At 47.6% G+C, this 21,121-nt stretch overlaps 1 protein-coding gene across 5 annotated transcripts in view; it reads right to left on the bottom strand.

Annotated features, from left to right (window-relative positions):
* The window catches only part of gch1 (GTP cyclohydrolase 1), a 58,923-nt gene that overhangs the window by 12,563 nt on the left and 25,239 nt on the right, over positions 1 to 21,121 (bottom strand). For all 5 annotated transcript variants that reach the window (XR_009787092.1, XR_009787091.1, XM_061765133.1 and 2 more), the window contains exon 3: positions 11,181 to 11,236. Coding sequence is in view for 3 of the 5 variants with exons in the window: in XM_061765133.1 (XP_061621117.1) it covers positions 11,181 to 11,236 (56 nt within the window). In the remaining 2 variants the exon portion in view is untranslated. The remainder of the gene's footprint in view (positions 1 to 11,180; positions 11,237 to 21,121) is intronic.

Genomic DNA, 21,121 nt, shown 5'->3' on the forward strand with positions numbered 1-21,121 from the left:
TGATCAACAGCTTGGGCCCTATTTTTGTGAACGGTATAAATCCAGCACAGCCGGTGGCGCAACTGTACGCCAGAGGCGGGTTAGACCGGTGTTGGTAATTTCGTAGACCAGCACAGCCCGCTGCCTGCTCTCATTTTCCTTTCACTCTTTATGACAAACAGAATCATCTGTAAAGGTTTTAATAAGCTTCAATCCCCGGCCCCGCCTGTGTGGAGTTTGCATGTTCTCCCCGTGCCTGCGTGGGTTTTCTCCGGGCACTCCGGCTTCCTCCCACATAACAAAAACATGCATGGTAGGTTAATTGACAACTCTAAATTGCCCGTAGGTGTGAGTGCGAATGGTTGTTTGTTTGTATGTGCCCTGCGATTGGCTGGCAACCACTTCAGGGTGAACCCCACCTCCTGCCCGATGATAGCTGGGATAGGCTCCAGCACACCCGAGACCCTAGTGAGGAGAAGTGGCTCAGAAAATGGATGGATGAATGGTTCTGTGACACGGTCAAGCATGTGTTTCGCACATCTGACGACTGGTTAGCACATCTGCCTCACAGTTCTGAGGACCCGGGTTCAAATCCGGCCTCGTCTGTGTGGAGTTTGCATGTTCTCCCCGTGCCTGTGTGGGTTTTCTCCAGTTTACTCCCACATCCCAAAAACATGCATGTTAGGTTAATTGAAGACTCTAAATTGCCCGTAGGTGTGCATGTGAGTACAAATGGTTGTTTGTCTAAATGCTCCCTGCGATTGTCTGGCGACCTGTTCAGGATGTTCCCTGCCTCTCACCCGAAGTCAGCTGGGATAGGCTCCAGCATGCCCTAGTGAGGATAAGCAGTGTGGAAAATGGATGTGTATGTGTGTGTGTGTGTATCTATCGATCTGTCGATCTATCAATCTGTCTATCTATCAAGTAACCCTAGACCTGTGACGATATGTACAAAGTTAAAAAGCCCAGACAGCATAGGGAAAAAAACTATCATGAAAATAAAGTGCAGTAAATGATACTCCATCTTCTGTTTGGGACTACGATTTTAAATAGGCAAATTGATTTGTTTTGCTAGTAAATATTACAAAATAGTGTGAATAATCATAAACGATACTTTCATATGGTGGTGGTACACTTCTGCAATTGTTTTTAAAAAGATGTCAATCATATGGTTGTGGTAATACTCAAAATTAAGTGGTTGTCCCATGGGAAGAGGGTTAAGAGCCCTCACTATAAGAATTGGCCCCTCTTCGTCGAAAAAATTATCAAATAAAAGTAAAGCCTTTATTTTCTTATTTTGTTGTTTTTTAAATTTCACCTGTTTTGTCTTCCACTGCTTGTTGCGGACAAACTTGTTCACAGTAAAATATTGAGCAAATATCATATCTCTCATAACTGTCAATCTTTACTTCATATGAAACTATGGTATACCATGGTCATGCTCTACCTCCTCAGAAAATGGTGCGACCAAATCATATACAGGTGGGAAAATTGGTCCGCACCAGTGCTACGAGTGCAAAAGTTAGTGTAGAGCCCTGGTGGGTACCCTTATTGAATACAGAATGAGCTGGTGATAACTGCTGGCAACTTAAACAAATTAATAAATAAAAAAGTGTATATTTTATCTACTTTACTAACTTTTACTAAAGGTTTTTTTAACAAATTAATTGCAATAACATAACTGTCTATACTATACTGCTTACTTATGCTCATTAGAGTTGCTGGAGCCTATCCCAGCTGACTTGCGGTGAGAGGTGGGCAGAGGTGGGTAGAGTAGCCAAATATTGTTGTAAAGTAAGAGTACTGTTACTTTAGAATAATATGATTCAAGTAAAAAAGTAGTCCTCCAAATAATTACTGTAGTAAGAGCAAGAACATACTCAGTGAACTAGTAACTGGTTAGTAACTTCTTATTTATTTTTTAAATCAGAGCATGAACATCAAATAAAATAAAAATAACTGAATAAAATATGAATGTGCAAATTCAGATATTGCTGAACAATATCACTTAATCTAAAACATAAATACAATCTTTATAAAATAAAACATTTGTAAAATAACAAAACTGAGGCAAATTCTGTTCCAAAAAAATGGTCTTATACTACAACCCCAATTCCAATGAAGTTGGGACGTTGTGTTAAACATAAATAAAAACAGAATACAATGATTTGCAAATCATGTTCAACCTATATTTAATTGAATACACTACAAAGACAAGATATTTAATGTTCAAACTATCCATCCATCCATTTTCTGAGCTGCTTATCCTCACAAGGGTCAAGGAATGTTCAAACTAATAAAGTTTATTGTTTTTTAGCAAATAATCATGAACTTAGAATTTTATGGCTGCAACATGTTCCAAAAAAGATGGGACTGGGTTATGTTTACCACTGTGTTACATCACCTTTTCTTTTAACAACATTCAATAAACGTTTGGGAACTGAGGACAGTAATTGTTGAAGTTTTGTCGGTGGAATTCTTTCCCATTCTTGCTTGATGTACAGCTTCAGCTGTTCAACAGTCCGGGGTCTCCGTTGTCGTATTTTACGCTTCATAATGCGCCACACATCTTCAATGGGAGACAGGTCTGGACTACAGGCAGGCCAGTCTAGTACCCGCACGCCTTTATTACGATGCTACGCTGTTGTAACACATGCAGAATGTGGTTTGGCATTGTCTTGCTGAAATAAGCAGGGCGTCCATGAAAAAGACGTTGCTTGGAAGGCAGCATATGTTTCTCCAAAACCCGTATGTACCTGTCAGCATTAATGGTGCCTTCACAGATGTGTAAGTTACCCATGCCATTGGCACTAACACAGCCCCATACTATCACAGATGCTGGCTTTTGAACTTTGCGTCCATAACAGTCCGTATGGTTCTTTTCCTCTTTGGCCCGGAGAACACGACGTCCACAATTTCCAAAAACAATTTGAAATTTGGACTCGTCGGACCAGCGGCCGACTGGTTAGAGCATCAGCCTCACAGTTCTGAGGTGCGGGGTTCAATCCCCGTCCCCGCCTGTGTGGAGTTTCCATGTTCTCCCCGTGCCTGCGTGGGTTTTCTCCGGGCACTCCGGTTTCCTCCCACATCCCAAAAACATGCATTAATTGGAGACTCTAAATTCCCCGTAGGCATGACTGTGAGTGCGAATGGTTGTTAGTTTCTATGTGCCCTGGGATTGGCTGGCAACCAGTTCAGGGTGTACCCCGCCTCCTGCCCGATGACAGCTGGGATAGGCTCCAGCACGCCCGCGACCCTAGTGAGGAGAAGCGGCTCAGAAAATGGATGGATGGATGGATGGACTCGTCGGACCACAGAACACTTTTCCACTTTGAATCAGTACATCTTGAACTCGGGCCCAGAGAAGGGTTTCTGGGTGTTGTTGATAAATGGCTTTTGCTTTGCATAGTAGAGTTTCAAGTTGCACTTACGGATGTAGCGCCGAACTGTATTTACTGACATTGGTTTTCTGAAGTGTTCTTGAGCCATGCGGTGATATCCTTTTCACATTGATGTCGGTTTTTGATGCAGTGCCGCCTGAGGGATCGAAGGTAACAGGCATTCAATGTTGGTTTTCGGCCTTGCCGCTTACGTGCAGCGATTTCTCCAGATTCTCTGAACCTTTTGATGATATTATGGACCGTAGATGATGAAATCCCTAAATTCTTTGCAATTGTACGTTGAGGAACATTTTCCTTAAACTGTTCGACTATTTTCTCACGCACTTGTTCACAAAGCGGTCAACCTCGCCACATCTTTTCTTGTGAATGACTGAGCAATTCAGTGAAGCTCCTTTCATACACAATCATGGCACCCACCTGTTCCCAATTAGCCTGTTCACCTGTGGGATGTTCCAAACAGGTGTTTGATGAGCATTCCTCAAGTTTCTCAGTCTTTTTTTGCCACCTGTCCCAACTCTTTTGGAACGTGTTGCAGCCATAAAATTATAAATTAATGACTATTTGCTAAAAACAATCAGGTTTATCAGTTTGAACGTTAAATATATTGTCTTTGTAGTGTATTCAATTAAATATAGGTTGAATATGATTTGCAAATCATTGTATTCTGTTTGGTTGGACTCTCTTCCACTCTGGAGTTGCCCATGGTGAGAGGCGCCGAGCAGGTGTGGGTATACTTATTGCCCCCCGGCTCGGCGCCTGTACGTTGGGGTTCACCCCGGTGGACGAGAGGGTAGCCTCCCTCCACCTTCGGGTGGGGGGATGGGTCCTGACTGTTGTTTGTGCCTATGCACCAAACAGCAGTTCAGACTACCCACCCTTTTTGGAGTCCTTGGAGGGGGTGCTGGAGAGCGCTCCCGCTGGGGACTCCATTGTTCTGTTGGGGGACTTCAATGCTCACGTGGGCAATGACGGTGAGACCTGGAAGGGCACGATTGGGAGGAACGGCCCCCCCGATCAGAACCCGAGCGGTGTTCTGTTATTGGACTTCTGTGCTCGTCACGGATTGTCCATAACGAACACCATGTTCAAGCATAAGGGTGTCCACACGTGCACTTGGCACCAGGACACCCTAGGTCGCAGTTCGATGATCGACTTTGTGGTCGTGTCATCGGACTTGCGGCCACTCGGGTGAAGAGAGGGGCGGAGCTGTCAACTGATCACCACCTGGTGGTGAGTTGGCTCCGATGGTGGGGGAAGATGCCGGTCCGACGTGGCAGGCCCAAACGTATTGTGAGGGTCTGCTGGGAACGTCTGGCAGAATCCCCTGTCAGAAGGAGTTTCAACTCCCACCTCCGACAGAACTTTGCTCATGTTCCGGAGGAGGCGGGGGACATCGAGTCCGAGTGGACCATGTTCCGCGCCTCCATTGCTGAGGCAGCTGACCGGAGCTGTGGCCGTAAGGTGGTCGGTGCCTGTTGTGGTGGCAATCCCCGAACCCATTGGTGGACACCAACGCTGAGGGATGCCGTCAAGTTGAAGAAGGAGTCCTATCGAGCCTTTTTGGCCTGTGGGACTCCTGAGGCAGCTGATGGGTACCGGCTGGCCAATTGGAATGCAGCTCTGGTGGTCGCTGAAGCAAAAACCCGGGCATGGGAGGAGTTCGGTGAGGCCATGGAAAAAGACTTCCGGACGGCTTCGAGGAAATTCTGGTCCACCATCCGACGTCTCAGGAGAGGAAAGCAGTGCACCACCAACACTGTGTATAGTGGGGATGGGGCGCTGCTAACCTCGACTCGGGACGTTGTGAGTCGGTGGGGAGAATACTTCGAAGACCTCCTCAATTCCACCGACACGCCTTCCCATGGGGAAGCAGAGTGTGGGTTCTCTGAGGCGGGCTCTCCTATCTCTGGGTTTGAGGTCACCGAGGTAGTTAAAAAGCTCCTCGGTGGCAGGGCCCCGGGGGTGGATGAGATTCGCCCGGAGTTCCTAAAGGCTCTGGATGTTGTGGGGCTGTCCTGGTTGACACGCCTCTGCAACATCGCGTGGACATCGGGGACAGTGCCTCTGGATTGGCAGACTGGGGTGGTGGTCCCCCTTTTTAAGAAGGGGGACCGGAGGGTGTGTTCCAACTACAGGGGGATCACACTGCTCAGCCTCCCTGGTAAGGTCTATTCAGGGGTGCTGGAGAGGAGGGTCCGTCAGGAAGTCGAATCTCAGATTCAGGAGGAGCAGTGTGGTTTTCGTCCTGGCCGTGGAACAGTGGACCAGCTCTACACCCTCGGCAGGGTCCTCGAGGGTGCATGGGAGTTCGCCCAACCAGTCTACATGTGTTTTGTGGACTTGGAGAAGGCGTTCGACCGTGTCCCTCGGGGAGTCCTGTGGAGAGTGATTCGGGAGTATGGGGTACCGAACCCCCTGATACGGGCTGTTAGGTCCCTGTACGACCGGAGTCAGAGTTTGGTCCGCATATCCGGCAGTAAGTCGGACTCGTTCCCGGTGAGGGTTGGACTCCGCCAAGGCTGCCCTTTGTCGTCGATTCTGTTCATAACTTTTATGGACAGAATTTCTAGGCGCAGCCGAGGCGTAGAGGGGGTCCGGTTTGGTGGCCTCAGTATTGCTTCTCTGCTTTTTGCAGATAATCTGGTTCTGTTGGCTTCATCAAGCAGTGACCTCCAACTCTCATTGGAGCAGTTCGCAGCAGAGTGTGAAGCGGCTGGGATGAGAATCAGCACCCCCAAATCTGAGACCATGGTCCTCAGTCGGAAAAGGGTGGCATGCCTTCTCCAGGTCGGGGATGAGATCCTGCCCCAAGTGGAGGAATTCAAGTATCTTGGGGTCTTGTTCACGAGTGAGGGAAGAATGGAACGGGAGATCGACAGGCGGATCGGTGCAGCGTCTGCAGTGATGCGGACTTTGTATCGATCCGTTGTGGTAAAGAAGGAGCTAAGCTGAAAGGTGAAGCTCTCAATTTACCGGTCGATCTTCGTTCCTACCCTCACCTATGGTCATGAGCTGTGGGTCGTGACCGAAAGAACAAGATCCCGGATACAAGCGGCCGAAATGAGTTTCCTCTGCAGGGTGTCCGGGCTCTCCCTTAGAGATAGGGTGAGAAGCTCGGTCATCCAGGAGGATCTCAGAGTAGAGCCGCTGCTCCTCCGCATTGAGAGGAGCCAGATGAGGTGGCTGGGGCATCTGATTCGGATGCCTCCCGGACGCCTCCCTGGTGAGGTGTTCCGGGCATGTCCCACCCGGAGGAGACCCCGGGGACGACCCAGGACACGCTGGAGAGACTACATCCTTCGGCTGGCCTGGGAACGCCTCGGGATCCCCCCGGAAGAGCTGGATGAAGTGGCTGGGGAGAGGGAAGTCTGGGCGTCCCTGCTGAAGCTACCCGACCCGGATAAGCGGTAGAGAATGGATGGATGTATGGATGGATGTATTCTGTTTTTATTTATGTTTAACACAACGTCCCAACTTCATTGGATTTGGGGTTGTATATTGTTTCCATGTGTTGAACAGCACAATACTTTAGGCTCACCAGGCAGATTACAAAAACAGGAACAAGGCTCTCCTCTCCACTCCTCTCCTCTCCTCTCCTCTCCTCTCATTGAGCCGTCACCTTATCTTGGTGGAGCTGTTTGTGTGTCACAATGATCCAAGGAGCTACGTTGTCTGGGGCTTCACGCCCCTGGTAGGGTCACCCATGGCAAACAGATCCTAGGTGAAGGACCAGACAAAGCACGGCTCCCAATACCCCTATGAAGAATATATTAAATCGATGTCGGTTTCCCTTGCCCGGACGCGGGTCACAGGGGCCCTCCTCTGGACCCAGGCCTGGAGGTGGGGCTCGGCCGGGCACAGCCCGAAAGGGTAACGTGGGTCTTCTGTGCTCACCATGGATTGTCCGTAACAAACACCATGTTCAAGCATAAGGGTGTTCACACGTGCACTTGGCACCAGGACACCCTAGGCCGCCGTTCGATGATCGACTTTGTGATCGTGTCATCGGACTTGCGGCCGCATGTCTTGGACACTCTGGTGAAGAGAGGGACGGAGCTGTCAACTGATCTTCACATGGTGGTGAGTTGGCTCCGGTGGTGGGGGAAGAGGCTGGTCCGACCTGGCAGGCCCAAACGTATTGTGAGGGTCTGCTGGCAACGTCTCCTGTCAGAAGGAGTTTCAAATCCCACCTCTTCACCCACGTGTCACAGGAGGCGGGGGACATTTATTCCGAGTGGACCATGTTCCGCGCCTCTATTGCCGAGGCGGCCGACCGGAGCTGTGGCCATAAGGTAGTTGGCGCCTGTCGTGGCGGCAATCCCCGAACCCGTTGTTGTCCACCAGCGGTGAGGGATGCCGTCAAGCTGAGTCCTATCAGGCCTTTTTGGCCTGTGGTACTTCTGAGGCACCTGCTGGGTACCGGCTGGACAAGCGGAATGCAGCTTTGGTGGTCGCTGAGGCAAAAACTTGGAGAACGATTTCCGAACGGCTTCGAGGGGGAAGCAGTGCACCATCAACACTGTGTATAGTGGGGATGGGGCGCTGCTGACCTCGACTCAGGACGTTGTGAGTCGGTGGGGAGAATACTTCGAAGACCTCCTCAATTCCACCGACACGCCTTCCCATGAGGAAGCAGAGTCTGGGGTCTCTGAGGCGGGCTCTTCTATCTCTAGGGTTGAGGTCACTGATGTGGTTAAAAAGCTCCTCGGTGGCAAGGCCCCAGGGGTGGATGAGATTCGCCCGGAGTTCCTAAAGGCTCTGGATGTTGTAGCGCTGTCCTGGTTGACACGCCTCGATCTCAACATCGCGTGGAGATCGGGGACAGTGCCTCTGGATTGGCAAACTGGGGTGGTGGTCCCCCTATTTAAGAAGGGGGACCAGAGGGTGTGTTCCAACTACAGGGTGATCACACTCCTCAGCCTCCCTGGCAAGGTCTATTCAGGGGTGCTGGAGAGGTGAGTCCGTTGGGAAGTCGAATCTCAGATTCAGGAGGAGCAATGTGGTTTTTGTCCTGGCCATGAACCAGTTCTTCACCCTCGGCATGGGAGTTCGTCCAACCAGTCTACATGTGTTTTGTGTCTTGCAGAAGGGGTTCGTCCGTGTCCCTCATGGAGTCCTGTGGGGGTGCTTCGGAAGTATGGGGTACCGAACCCCCTGATACGGGCTGTTCGGTCCCTGTACGACCGGTGTCAGAGTTTGGTACGCAGTCGTACTCGTTTCCAGTGAAGGTTGGACTTTGCCAAGGCCACGCTTTGTCACCGATTCTGTTCATAACTTTTATGGACAGAATTTCTAGGCGCAGTCGAGGCGTAGAGGGTGTCCAGTTTGGTGGCCTCAGTATTGCATCTTTGCTTTTTGCAAATTATGTGGTTCTGTTGGCTTCATCAGGCCGTGATCTCCAACTCTCACTGGAGCGGTTCGCAGCAGAGTGTGAAGCGGTTGGGATGAGAATCAGCACCTCTAAATCTGAGACCATGGTCCTTAGTTGGAAAAGGGTGGAGTGCCCTCTCCAGGTCTGGGGATGAGATCCTTCCCCAAGTGGAGGAGCTCAAATATCTTGGGGTCTTGTTCACGAGTGAGGGAAGACTGGAACGCGAGCGGACTTTGTATCGGTCCGTTGTGGTGAAGAAGGAGCTAAGCCGAAAGGCGAAGCTCTCTATTTACCGGTCGATCTACGTTCCTACCCTCACCTATGGTCACGAAATGTGGGTCGTGACCGAAAGAACAAGATCCCGGATACAAGCGCCCGAAATGAGTTTCCTCCGCAGGGTGTCCGGGCTCTCCCTTAGAGATTGGTTGAGAAGCCCGGTCATCCGGGAGGGGCTCAGAGTCGAGCCGCTGCTCCTCTGCATTGAGAGGAGCCAGATGAGGTGGCTCGGACATCTGTTTAGGATGACTCCTGGACGCCTCCCGGGTGAGGTGTTCCGGCCACGTCGCACCAGGAGGAGACTCCGGGGACGTTCCAGGATACGCTGGAGAGACGACATCTCTCGGCTTGCCTGGGAACGCCTCGGGATCCCCTCGGAAGAGCTGGAGGAAGTGGCTGTGGACAGGGAAGTCTAGGCTTCCCTGCTGACGCTACCGGCCCCCCGACCCGACCGGAAGAAAATGGATGGATGGATGGAACATGGCTGCAGTGTATATAAAAAGTATACAGACCTCTGTTCAAATGCCAGGTTTTTGTGTTGTAAAAGAATTTTGTCCAAGATAAATCATTTAAAAATGTTTTCCACTATTAATGTGACCTAGAATTTTTACAACTCACCTGATTTATTTTTTCGAGAGGGGAGGTGAAAATAAACAACTGAAATAAACTTGAATGTGACTGACTTGGACTTCAGAATCAGAAACAGAATCATCTTTATTTGCCAAGTATGTCCAAAATACACAAGGAATTTGTCTGCAGTAGTTGGAGCCGCTCTAGTACGACAACAGACAGTCAATTGACAGAGAATACTTTTGAGACAAAACACAGTCACTGAGCAATAAAAGGTTACCAGTAACTTGGTAATGACGGTACAATTATTATTATTTTTTTCGGACAATTGTGCAAAATGATGCTGAGTCCGTTAGCAATTCAGAGCAGTTTGAAATGACTAATAGAACAATAGTCTGGTGCAGTGACCATTGTGCAAATGGTCCCGAGACTTCAAGAAATGGATGCAGTTTAAAGTGACTAGTAGTGTGAAAATCTGGGACAATGTCAATTGCGCAAATGGTGCAGATACTTCTCAAGCACATGATTGACCAGTGTTGGTCAACAACCGAAATGCAAGTAGTGCAAGGTGGCGAGACTACTACAGTGAGTGCACGAATAATTTATAATTGGCCCGACAGAGATGTGACTAAAATCTCAATACAAAATTGGCAGCATGTTACAATGGAATTGTAAGTTAACTGCTTAAGTCACCTTTTCAGGAAATAATTTTTCAAAATGACAGCTTGCTCAAGTTTCCAAATACTGCTTTGTCAGCCTTATATTGCTGTCATGCTGTATATCGTTGCACTGTCACATGAATAACAGCTAGCACCCCAAAATTATGTTCAATCGCTAATTTAAAATGCTGAAAATTGCTAATTTATTAGGGTGTCACTGATTTAAACCTCTCGTCACTCGCTCAAGCCAAGCAATCACATACCATTGCAATCGCTCTCTCACATGAAATTAACAGCTACACACCCCAAAAGTATGTTCTATCGCTAATTTAAAATGCTAAAAGAAATTGCTGATTTATGACACAGTGATGGATGAAAATGGTAGAATATGGCATAATGACCATCCATGCACATTGGAGTCCAGCCTTGCAGATTAGAGTTCCCAAGCCGTGCACATTAAAGTCGTGCCTCATGACCATGAAAAAGCCTTTAATATGTCAAAAAAACGAATGTCTGCATAACGTCATTGTCCAAAAACCTTTTTCAAGTGTGGAAATACTGTCATTCTGTGGCTGTATATATTTTTATGTTAGAATCTACAAAGCTGACAGTTTTTGTTACCCTGTGTGTGTTCGCATGCGTGCAGATGCACTTGTGTTTCCACTTGTGTTTCCTGGGCAGTGTTTAATTGATCACGTTCAATGTGTGTATTTAAGAGGATTTTTAAACTCCATATGGGTGTGTACAAGTGCAAAACCTGATCTCACTGACCCCAATACCTTTAGGCTTAGCACACTAAAACCACTTACTAATTGTCTTGCACTCCCACACAATCTCTCTCGCTCTCTCTCTCTCTCTCTCTCTCTCTCTCTCTCTCTCTCTCTCTTTCACACACACACATTGATTGTAACAGTACATTCTCACCTGGCCAGCTTGCTGAGACCCAGAACTCGTTTGTTGGGAAGGTAACCGATATGAACCTGCAGAAAGTAAACAAATCCATTTAAAATGAGATGATTACAGTAACAAGAATATATAGTCACTACTAAAGTAGAATGAGCCAGATCAGATTTATTAGCAGGGATTAAGTAAATTTTTAAAAAACTGCATCAACCTGGAGTTTTGTTGTGGTTCTAATACATGTCAGTAAGAGTAAGTAAATGTAAATGTAATACAAGCTGCCAGCAGCATTCCTGCTTCCAATTGGGGCTCATTTGGGCAAATTCTGTTGTAGGAGTTCACCCACCACTCCTGGAGCCGTCACCTTATAGTGGTGTAGGGGTTTATGTGTCCCAATAATCCTAGGAGCTAAATTGTCTGGGGCTTCATGCCCCTGGTAAGGTCACCCATGACAAACAGGTCCGAGGTGCGGGACCAGACAAAGCACGCTCAAAGACCCTTTATGATTAGTACAAATATTGGCCCTAATTTTCTTTCACCCGGACAGGGTTCACCGTGGCCCCCCTCTGGACCAATAGGGCCCGGCCGGGCACAGCCCGAAAGGGTAACGTTGGTCCTCCACCACCTATGGGAGGGCCCATGGGGGTCAGGTGCAGCGTGAGTTGTGCGGTGGCCGAAGGCAGGGACCTTGGCGATCCGATCCCCGGCTACAGAAGCTGACTCTAGGGACGTGGAATGTCACCTCTCTGGCAGGGAAGGAGCCTGAGCTGGTGTGTGCGGTCTGGCTCGCCTCCACACACGGCGTGGCTCTGGTAGTCCTATTGAGAGGGGTGGGACTCTCTTCCACTCCGGAATTTCCCACGGTGAGAGGCGCCGAGTAGCTGTGGGTATACTTTTTGCCCCCCGGCTCGACGCCTGTATATTGGGGTTCACCCCGACGGACGAGAGGGTAGCCTCCCTCCGCCTTTGGGTCCTGACAGTTGTTTGTGCCGAGGCACCGAACAGCAGTTCAGAGTACCCACCCTTTTTGTAGTCCTTGGAGGGGGTGCTTCCAGAGCGTTCCCACTGGGGACTCCATCGTTCTGCAATACTCACATGGGCAATAACAGTGGAAGGGCGTGACTGGGAGAAACGGCCCCCCAATCAGAACCCCGAGTGGTGTTCTGTTATTGGACTTCTGTGCTCGTCACATAACAAACACCATGTTCAAGCATAAGGGTGTCCACACTTGACACCAGAACACCCAAGGTCGCAGTTTGATGATCGACTTTGTGGTCGTGTCATCGGACTTGCGGCCGCATGTCTTGGACACTCGAGTGAAGAGAGGGGCGGAACTGTTAACTGATCACCACGTGGTGGGTGAGTTGGCTCCGATGGTGGGGGAAGATGCCAGTCCGACCTGGCAGGCCCAAACGTATTGTGAGGGTCTGCTAAGAACATCTGAAAGAATCTCCTGTCAGAAGAAGTTGCAACTCACACCTTCAGCAGAACTTCACCCATGTCCCGTGGGAGGAGGGAGTCATTGAGTCCGAGTGGACTATGTTCCGCGCCTCCATTGTTGAGGTGGCCGACGAGAGCTGTGGCAGTAAGGTGGTCGGTACCTGATGTGGCGGCAATCCCCGAACCCGTTCGTGGACACCAGCGGTGATGGATGCAGTCAAGCTGATGAAGGAGTCCTACAGGACCTTTTCGGCCTGTGGGACTGCTGAGGCAGCTGATGGGTACCGGCTGGCCAAGCAGAATGGAGCTTTGGTGGTTGCTGAGGCAACATCTCGGGCATGGGAGGAGTTCGGTGAGGCCATGAAGAACGACTTCTGGACGGCTTCGAGGAAATTCTGGTCCACCATCTGGCGTCTCAGGAGGGAGAAACAGTGCACCATCAACACTGTGTATAGTGGGGATGGGGCGCTGCTGACCTTGCCTCGAGACGTTGTGAGTCGGTGGGGAGAATACTTCGAAGACCTCCTCAATTCCACTGACACGCCCTCCCATGAGCAAGCACAGTCTGGGGTCTCTGAGGCGGGCTCACTTATCTCTGGGGTTGAGGTCACTAAGGTGGTTAAGAAGCTCCTCGATGGCAAGGCCCCAGGGGTGGATGAGATAAGCCTGGAGTTCCTGAAGCTTGTGGGTCTGTCCTGGTTGACACACCTCTGAATCATTGCGTGGACATTGGGGACAGTGCCTCTGGATTGGCAGACTGGGGTGGTGGTCCCCCTTTTTAAGAAGGGAGACCAGAGGGTGTGTTCCAACTACAGGGGGATCCCACTCCTCAGCCTCCCTGGTAAGGTTTATTCAGGGGTGCTGGAGAGGAGGGTCCGTCGGGAAGTTGAATCCCAGATTCAGGAGGAGCAGTGTGGTTTTCGTCCTGGCCGTGGAACAGTGGACCAGCTCTATACCCTTGGCAGGGTCATCGAGGGTGCATGGGAGTTCGCCCAACCAGGCGACATGTGTTTTGTGGACTTGGAGAAGGCGTTCGACCATGTCCCTCGGAGAGTCCTGTGGAGAGTTTGGTCCGCATTGGTGGCAGTAAGTCCGCATTGGTGGCAGTAAGTCGGACTCGTTTCCGGTGAGGGTTAGACTCCGCCAAGGCTGCACTTTGTCACCGATTCTGTTCATAACTCTTATGGACGGAATTTCTAGGCGCAGCAGAGGCGTAGAGGGGGTTCGATTTGGTGCACTCAGTATTGCAACTCAACTTTTTGCAGATGATGATTCATCAAGCCGTGTTCGCCAACTCTCATTGGAGTGGTTCGCAGCCGAGTGTGAATCGGCTAGGATGAGAATCAGCACCTCCAAATCTGAAACCATGGTTCTCAGTTGGAAAAGGGTGGAGTGGCTTCTCCGGGTCGGGGATGAGATCCTGCCCCAAGTGGAGTAGTTCAAGTATCTTGGGGTCTTGCTCACGAGCGAGGGAAGAATGGAGCGGGAGATCGATAGGCAGATCAGTGCAGCGTCTGCAGTGATGCGGACTTTGTATCGGTCCGTTGTGGTGAAGAAGGAGCTAAACCGAAAAACGAAGCTGTCAATTTAGGATCTGATTAGGATGCCTCCTGGACGCCTCCCTGGTGAGGTGTTCTGGTCATGAGAGACTACGTCACCTGGCTGGCCTGGGAACACCTCGGGATCCCCCCAGAAGAGCTGGATGAAGTGGCTGGGGAGAAGGAAGTCTGGGCGTCACTCCTAAAGCTACTGCCCCCGAGACCCGACCTCGGATAAGCGGAAGAAAATGGATAGATGGCTGGATGGAGTTCACCCATGTACCAACCCTAGAATTCACCCAAAATGGTCTACTGTCAATTAAATTTCTGACATGGGTCCTTCAGTCTTTTTAGTGTGTCATGTTAGGATTGACATCTCCACAGAATTGCATATCGATCGGTGAAACTATTGGTGGAGGTACATCCTTTTCTATCCATCAACTCATTTGGATTTGAAACCAGATTGAAATGTTCACATTTAACATGCCCAGACTTGTCTGTCATGTCCAATCAGAGCTGGTTATAATTTTATCATATAATTTTGCCTATGTAGAGCTTATGAACTATATTTCTATGGCCATTACTTGATTTCACAGGCAACCAATGAGTAAGCCTTGACTGTGACCTTTGTCTCTGTGTCAACAAATGACCGTCCGTGTTTCTGATGTAATTATGTGATTAATTTGTCAGCTTGTGTGGTTAAATAATAATGTTAATAAAAGGCAGCAGTTTGAGAAAAATGTCCACACTTTGACTAAAAGGATGATGAGGGCAGAGAAGCTGGACAGGCAAGGATGGGTCTGAGCGTCATCAGCTGGAGAATCACTGATTTAGAGAGCTGCAGGCACTAATTCTGAAACACACACACACACACCCACAGACACACACGCTCCACCCAGACGTCAGACACAATCTGTTGACGAGATGAGAGAAAGGGCAGCAGCACAAGCGTGCAAAGATCTCTTTTCCTTGTCTTTCCTCCTTTTTTTTAGCCTTCCCTCTTCTTCCTGCTGTGGAAGCCTGATAGTGTTACATCAAAGATCTGTGAAGGCTTCACTTTCTATTATCAGCATCTCTATTACACCTGTGTGTGAGTGTGCGTGTATGTGTGTTTGTGAACGTGTGTGTGTGTGTGTGTGTGTGTGTGGGCGCACATTTCTGTGCGACAGTCATAATCATAATCGTTAATAAATGATGTCTTCAATATTTGTCATTTTAATGTTTTTATTATTCATTTTATTTTTATTTATTATTTTATTTATCGGCGGCACGGTGGCCGACTGGTTAGAGCGTCAGCCTCACAGTTCTGAGGACCCGGGTTCAATCCCCGGCCCCGCCTGTGTGGAGTTTGCATGTTCTCGCCGTGCCTGCGTGGGTTTTCTCCGGGCACTCCGGTTTCCTCCCACATCCCAAAACATGCATTAATTGGAGACTCTAAATTGCCCATAGGTGTGACTGTGAGTGCGAATGGTTGTTTGTTTGTATGTGCCCTGCGATTGGCTGGCAACCAGTTCAGGGTGTACCCCGCCTCCTGCCCAATGACAGCTGGGATAGGCTCCAGCACGCCCGCGACCCAGTGAGGAGAAGCGGCTCAGAAAATGGATGGATGGATGGATTTTATTTAGCAACCTTGTAATGGTGAACGCAGTTGCAGCCTGAATCAAAGTACCAGTATATGAGATTTTGACATGCCATCATCAAAAAAATATCTGTCTATGGATTAATTCAGCTTTGCCAATTGTGTTTTCAACCCTGGTAACACAAAAAAACGCAAGTCTATTAAAGCAGATTAATCAGATCTCAAACATCAAAATTAAAATTTAGCACTCCATTTTGCAAACAAACAAATAACATTGCTAATAGACTGAATTGGATAGTTTATGTAGAGACAATAGTTTTGGTTTCTATTTTGTGCAATGTACTTCTTGTCCATGTACAAGAAGTACATGTAAGAAGAAGAAATGTAATTATGCTGTTTATATTACATATTTATATTTCCTATACTCACAATTGCTGATGAAACAATGCAAACTTTCCCATTGTGAAACTAATAGAGATCATCTAATCTTATATTAGTCGCTGATGGTGTAGTAGTACACTCGCCTGACTTTGGTGCATGCAGCGTGGGTTCAGTTCCCACTCAGTGATGGTGTGAATGTGGGTGCAAATGGTTGTCCTGGCCTATATGTGCCCTGCAACTGACTGACAACCAGTTCAGTCTGCCTTTCACCCGAAGTCAGCTGGGATAGGCTCCAGCGACCGTGACCCTAACCAGGATTAGCTGTGTTGAAAATGGATGGATGGATTGATAATCTTATATTACAAATATTTCTTAAAAATAATACTATACTTTTAACCTGCCCACGTTCTGAAGTCACGTGTGCAGTGACATACCAATTCATTTCCGGTTCAGACACGACGTCCTGTGTGGACGTGTATTATATCTCTAAACATGTATGAATTGGCCTCTCATTGTGTTGTTCAAAGTTGGTTAGTCTCTGCCAAAAAGTGGTTCCAGCCAGACCTATATGTGTATTCACCAAATCACTTATTTTGATGTTTTGTGACTGCTTGCAGTGATGGCTTAGTGATTAGCATGGCTTTGGCATCATCTTCGCCTATCCACTTCTCGTTCTCCCTTCGTGACACGTGTAAGACGCATGGTAAGAAATGAAGCTTATTCATTACCATGGAGGCGATGGTAACCCCAATTCCAATGAAATCGGGACGTTGTGTTAAACATAAATAAAAACAGAATACAATAATTTGGAAATCATGTTCAACCTATATTTAATTGAATACACTACAAAGACAAGAGATTTAACGTTCAAACTGATCAACTTTGTTTTTAGCAAATAATCATTAACTGAGAAATTTATGGCTGCAACACGGTCCAAAAAAGCTGGGACAGGTGGCAAAAAAGACTGAGAAAGTTGAGGAATGGCACACTATGTCCTATTTGCCCTTTCGTACGCCTATTTTTCTTTCTTTCACCATTATTCATGTTTCTGTTTTGGAGTTAGACCCCTCTGTGTGTTTCCCTATAGATCCCTCATAGATTTCATTAAATAGTCTATAAAACTTCACACTTTTTTGTGTTTTGTGTGTGTTTTGAGTTTAAAATTCTAAATTCCTAAATGTATCAACCTTCAGATTATGAGACTGATGAGATTTTTGTCACTTTTCCCAAAATTTTCCATCCATCCATTTTCAACACCGCTTATCCAGGTTAGGGTCGCAGGGCGCTGGAGCCTATCCCAGCTGACTTCGGGCGAAAGGCATACTACATCCTGAACCATCCTGCCTGGTGAAGCAGCTTTTAGCTGCTATGCTGCACACAAATGGAATAAGTTGCCAACAAAAGTAAAGTCAGCCCCAAGTGTCATGTTTTTTTAAGTCCAGGTTAAAAAATATTTTTTCTCATGCTTGTGACCAAGTATTTTAAAGCACTTCCACTTTTAAAGTGCCACTAAACAGGCCCCCCGAAAATACCTTGGAAATTCGACACACCACAGAAAAGAGTAATATTAACGAAAGCCAGAAAACAAATGAATGGATAAAAAATATTAATAATAAAAAACAAATTTAAAAATCACAAAGCCTTCAAAATGATCAAGAATTCAGACATTCTTTGAGCTTCCAGATGCTGTGGGCATATCGCTGGGTGCTCTGAAAATCTGACCTCCCCCCCACTTTCAGCTGCCAATCAAATACTTAATTCCATGTTCCATCACGCCATCACGGCTCCTCTGCAAGGAGAGGAGCGATGCACCTAGCACACGCTTTCACGGGCCGCATAGAGTCAGTCTGCCCCTTTGTTTCCGTTGAAATTCAGCGGGCCGTTAACCGACGGAGGGACTCAGTTTCAATGCTTCACGAGGAAGGGGTGGGGGGGGGGGGCAATCATCTATGGTGCAGGCGTTAGGCCTGAGGCGGCACCAGCCAGATGCTTTTTTTCCCCTTCCTCTTCCTCACCCACGATTGCGAGTGGCTGAAAGCCCTACGCTGTTGCACCAGACCTTTGCCGTGTACTCTAACCTAGGCCTGTCACGATAATTACTATATCGACTTATCATATGATAAATAAAATGGACATAATAGCTTTTCCGGACTCAATCAATTGCCATTGTTTTGGTGAGCCAGTGCACAGATCACACAGTTGAGCAGAAAGAGTTGTGTCATTAGCCACCAGTGGGCTCATGGAACACCGGCAGACCGGTACACTCTTGACAATGTTGGCCAATACTCCACAGCCTTGCTCCATGTACAGGGAGTAGATTCACCCAGCAGAGACACTTAAGGGAACGTTAACTGTTTATTATGTTCGCTAGCCTGCGAGCGAATGAGCTAGCGAGCTATGGAGTGAAAAAGCTCACTCCACCGCGACAAAGTCGTTTAAAACGTCAGCGCCTCTCTCCGAGTTGTTGAGTGTGTTAGTCCTCAATTAACACAAACATTTTTATTAAGAATAACCTCAGTAACCTTCATTCAACCAGCAGTAGGGTTTATGCCACAGACAGAGCGGAACATCCGGCAAAATATTTCTTCCACCGCAAGTACCTCCAGAACTCACAGTCACCAAGGCATCAGGGTTAGATTTTTGTAAACACTATCTGTCAGTCAATGCAATGGCATACTGTCAAAGTAAAATAAAACGGTTCACGTTTCAGTGAACAAAAAGCACTTGATCATTGATGTGTGCTTTTGTCTTTTTTTTTTTTTTTTTTTTTTTTTAATGTGTCTGTGGCGGCACGGTGATAAACTGGTTAGAGAGTCTGCCTCACAGTTCTGAAGACTAGGGTTCAATCCCCGGCCGCGCCTGTGTGGAGTTTGCATGTTCTCCCCGTGCCTGTGTGGGTTTTCTCCGGGCACTCCAGTTCCCTCCCACATCCCAAAAACAACTCTAATTGACAACTCTAAATTGCCTGTAGGTGTGAATGTGAGTACGGATGGTTGTTTGTTTGTATGTGCCCTGCGATTAGCTGGCAACCACTTCAGGGTGTACCCCCCCTCTTGCCCGATGATAGCTGGGATAGGCTCCAGCACGCCCGCGACCCGAGTGAGGAGAAGCGGCTCAGAAAATGGATGGATTGATGTGTCTTTGTGTGATGCTTCTATTGTATTAGCCCGTGTGAACAGCAGCCGCACAGCACACAGCACCGCCTGAGCGAAGCATAGGCCGGGCAAAATTAAAAGCGACGACAAGAACTTTTCTGATCGTGCAAACATTATGCCAACCAAAAATATTGCGACACATTGCCTATTCTATTTTGGAGCTTGTGGATGATCAAAGGTTGATTTGGAGCCAGTCAGTCACAAAGAGTCGAGCCACGCATGAAGTCACTAAGTATGACATAACTAACTTCAACTCTGCATCTCCGTGCTTTTTCCGGGTTCCCAAGTTTTAACGCAATGCTACATGGGATGGGCATTAGTCATAGACCGATTATCGGCCGGGCCAATTATCAGGGCCGATATTTGGCATTTTGGCGAATATCAGTATTGGCCTTTTTTTAATCCGACGGTCGATAATTCAATACTGGGTTATTTTGGCTCTGATAGAGCAGCCGCGAGCATCTCTGTCTCTGACTTCTCTCTACAGCATCGCCCACATCACCACCTTAGTGGCTACCCTTGCACAGCGACTGCACAGGTAACAGCCAATCAGAACGCAGTCAAAGCCGTGCAATGCATGCACAATGCTCTCAGTCTCACACACACGGGACAGAGAGAAGGTTTTACCAAATGGAGACGGTCCGGGACCAAATATACAGTATGTTTCAAAAGGTAAATTAAGGCAGCAGACTCTACATAAATTTTAATAAATCCTAGTCCCATATATCCTATCCTATATCCTAATCATGTATATACATATGTATATATATATACATATATACATATGTATATATATATATATATATACATATATATACACTTCAGAAAAACAATGTCAGTAAATACAGTTTGGCGCTACATCCGTAAGTGCAACTTGAAACTCTACTATGCAAAGCAAAAGCCATTTATCAACAACACCCAGAAACGCTGCAGGCTCCTCTGGGCCCGAGCTCGTCTAAGAAGGACTGATGCAAAGTGGAAAAGTGTTCTGTGGTCCGACGAGTCCACATTTCAAGTTGTTTTGGGAAATTGTGGCCGTCGTGTCCTCCGGGTCAAAGAGGAAAAGAACCATCCGGACTGTTATGGACGCAAAGTTCAAAAGCCAGCATCTGTGATGGTATGGGGTTGTGTTAGTGCCAATGGCATGGGTAACTTACACATCTGTGAAGGCACCATTAATGCTGAAAGGTACACACAGGTTTTGGAGAAACATACGCTGCCATCCAAGCAACATCTTTTTCATGGACGCCCCTGCTTATTTCAACAAGACAATGCCAAACCACATTCTGCACATGTTACAACAGCGTGGTTTCATAGTAAAAGAGTGCGGGTACTAGGCTGGCCTGGCTGCAGTCCAGACCTGTCTCCCATTGAAAATGTATGTACCTGTGGGATGTTCCAAACAGGTGTTTGATGAGCATTCCTCAACTTTCTCAGTCATTTTTGCCACCTGTCCCGGATTTTTTGGAACGTGTTGCAGCCATAAAATTCAAAGTTAATATTTGCTAAAAAACTAAAGTTTATCAGTTTGAACATTACATATCTTGTCTTTGTAGTATTCAATTAAATATAGGTTGAACATAATTTGCAAATCATTGTATTCTGTTTTTAGGCGGCACGGTGACCGACTGGTTAGAGCGTCAGCCTCACAGTTCTGAGGACCCGGGTTCAATCCCCGGCCCCGCCTGTGTGGAGTTTGCATGTTCTCCCCGTGCCTGCGTGGGTTTTCTCCAGGCACTCCGGTTTCCTCCCACATCCCAAAAACATGCATGAATTGGAGACTCTAAATTGCCCGTAGGCATGACTGTGAGTGCGAATGATTGTTTGTTCCTATGTGCCCTGCAATTGGCTGGCAACCAGTTCAGGGTGTAC

This window comes from Phyllopteryx taeniolatus, unplaced genomic scaffold (genome assembly GCF_024500385.1).
Source record: "Phyllopteryx taeniolatus isolate TA_2022b unplaced genomic scaffold, UOR_Ptae_1.2 contig_26, whole genome shotgun sequence".
Classification (NCBI taxonomy): domain Eukaryota; kingdom Metazoa; phylum Chordata; class Actinopteri; order Syngnathiformes; family Syngnathidae; genus Phyllopteryx; species Phyllopteryx taeniolatus.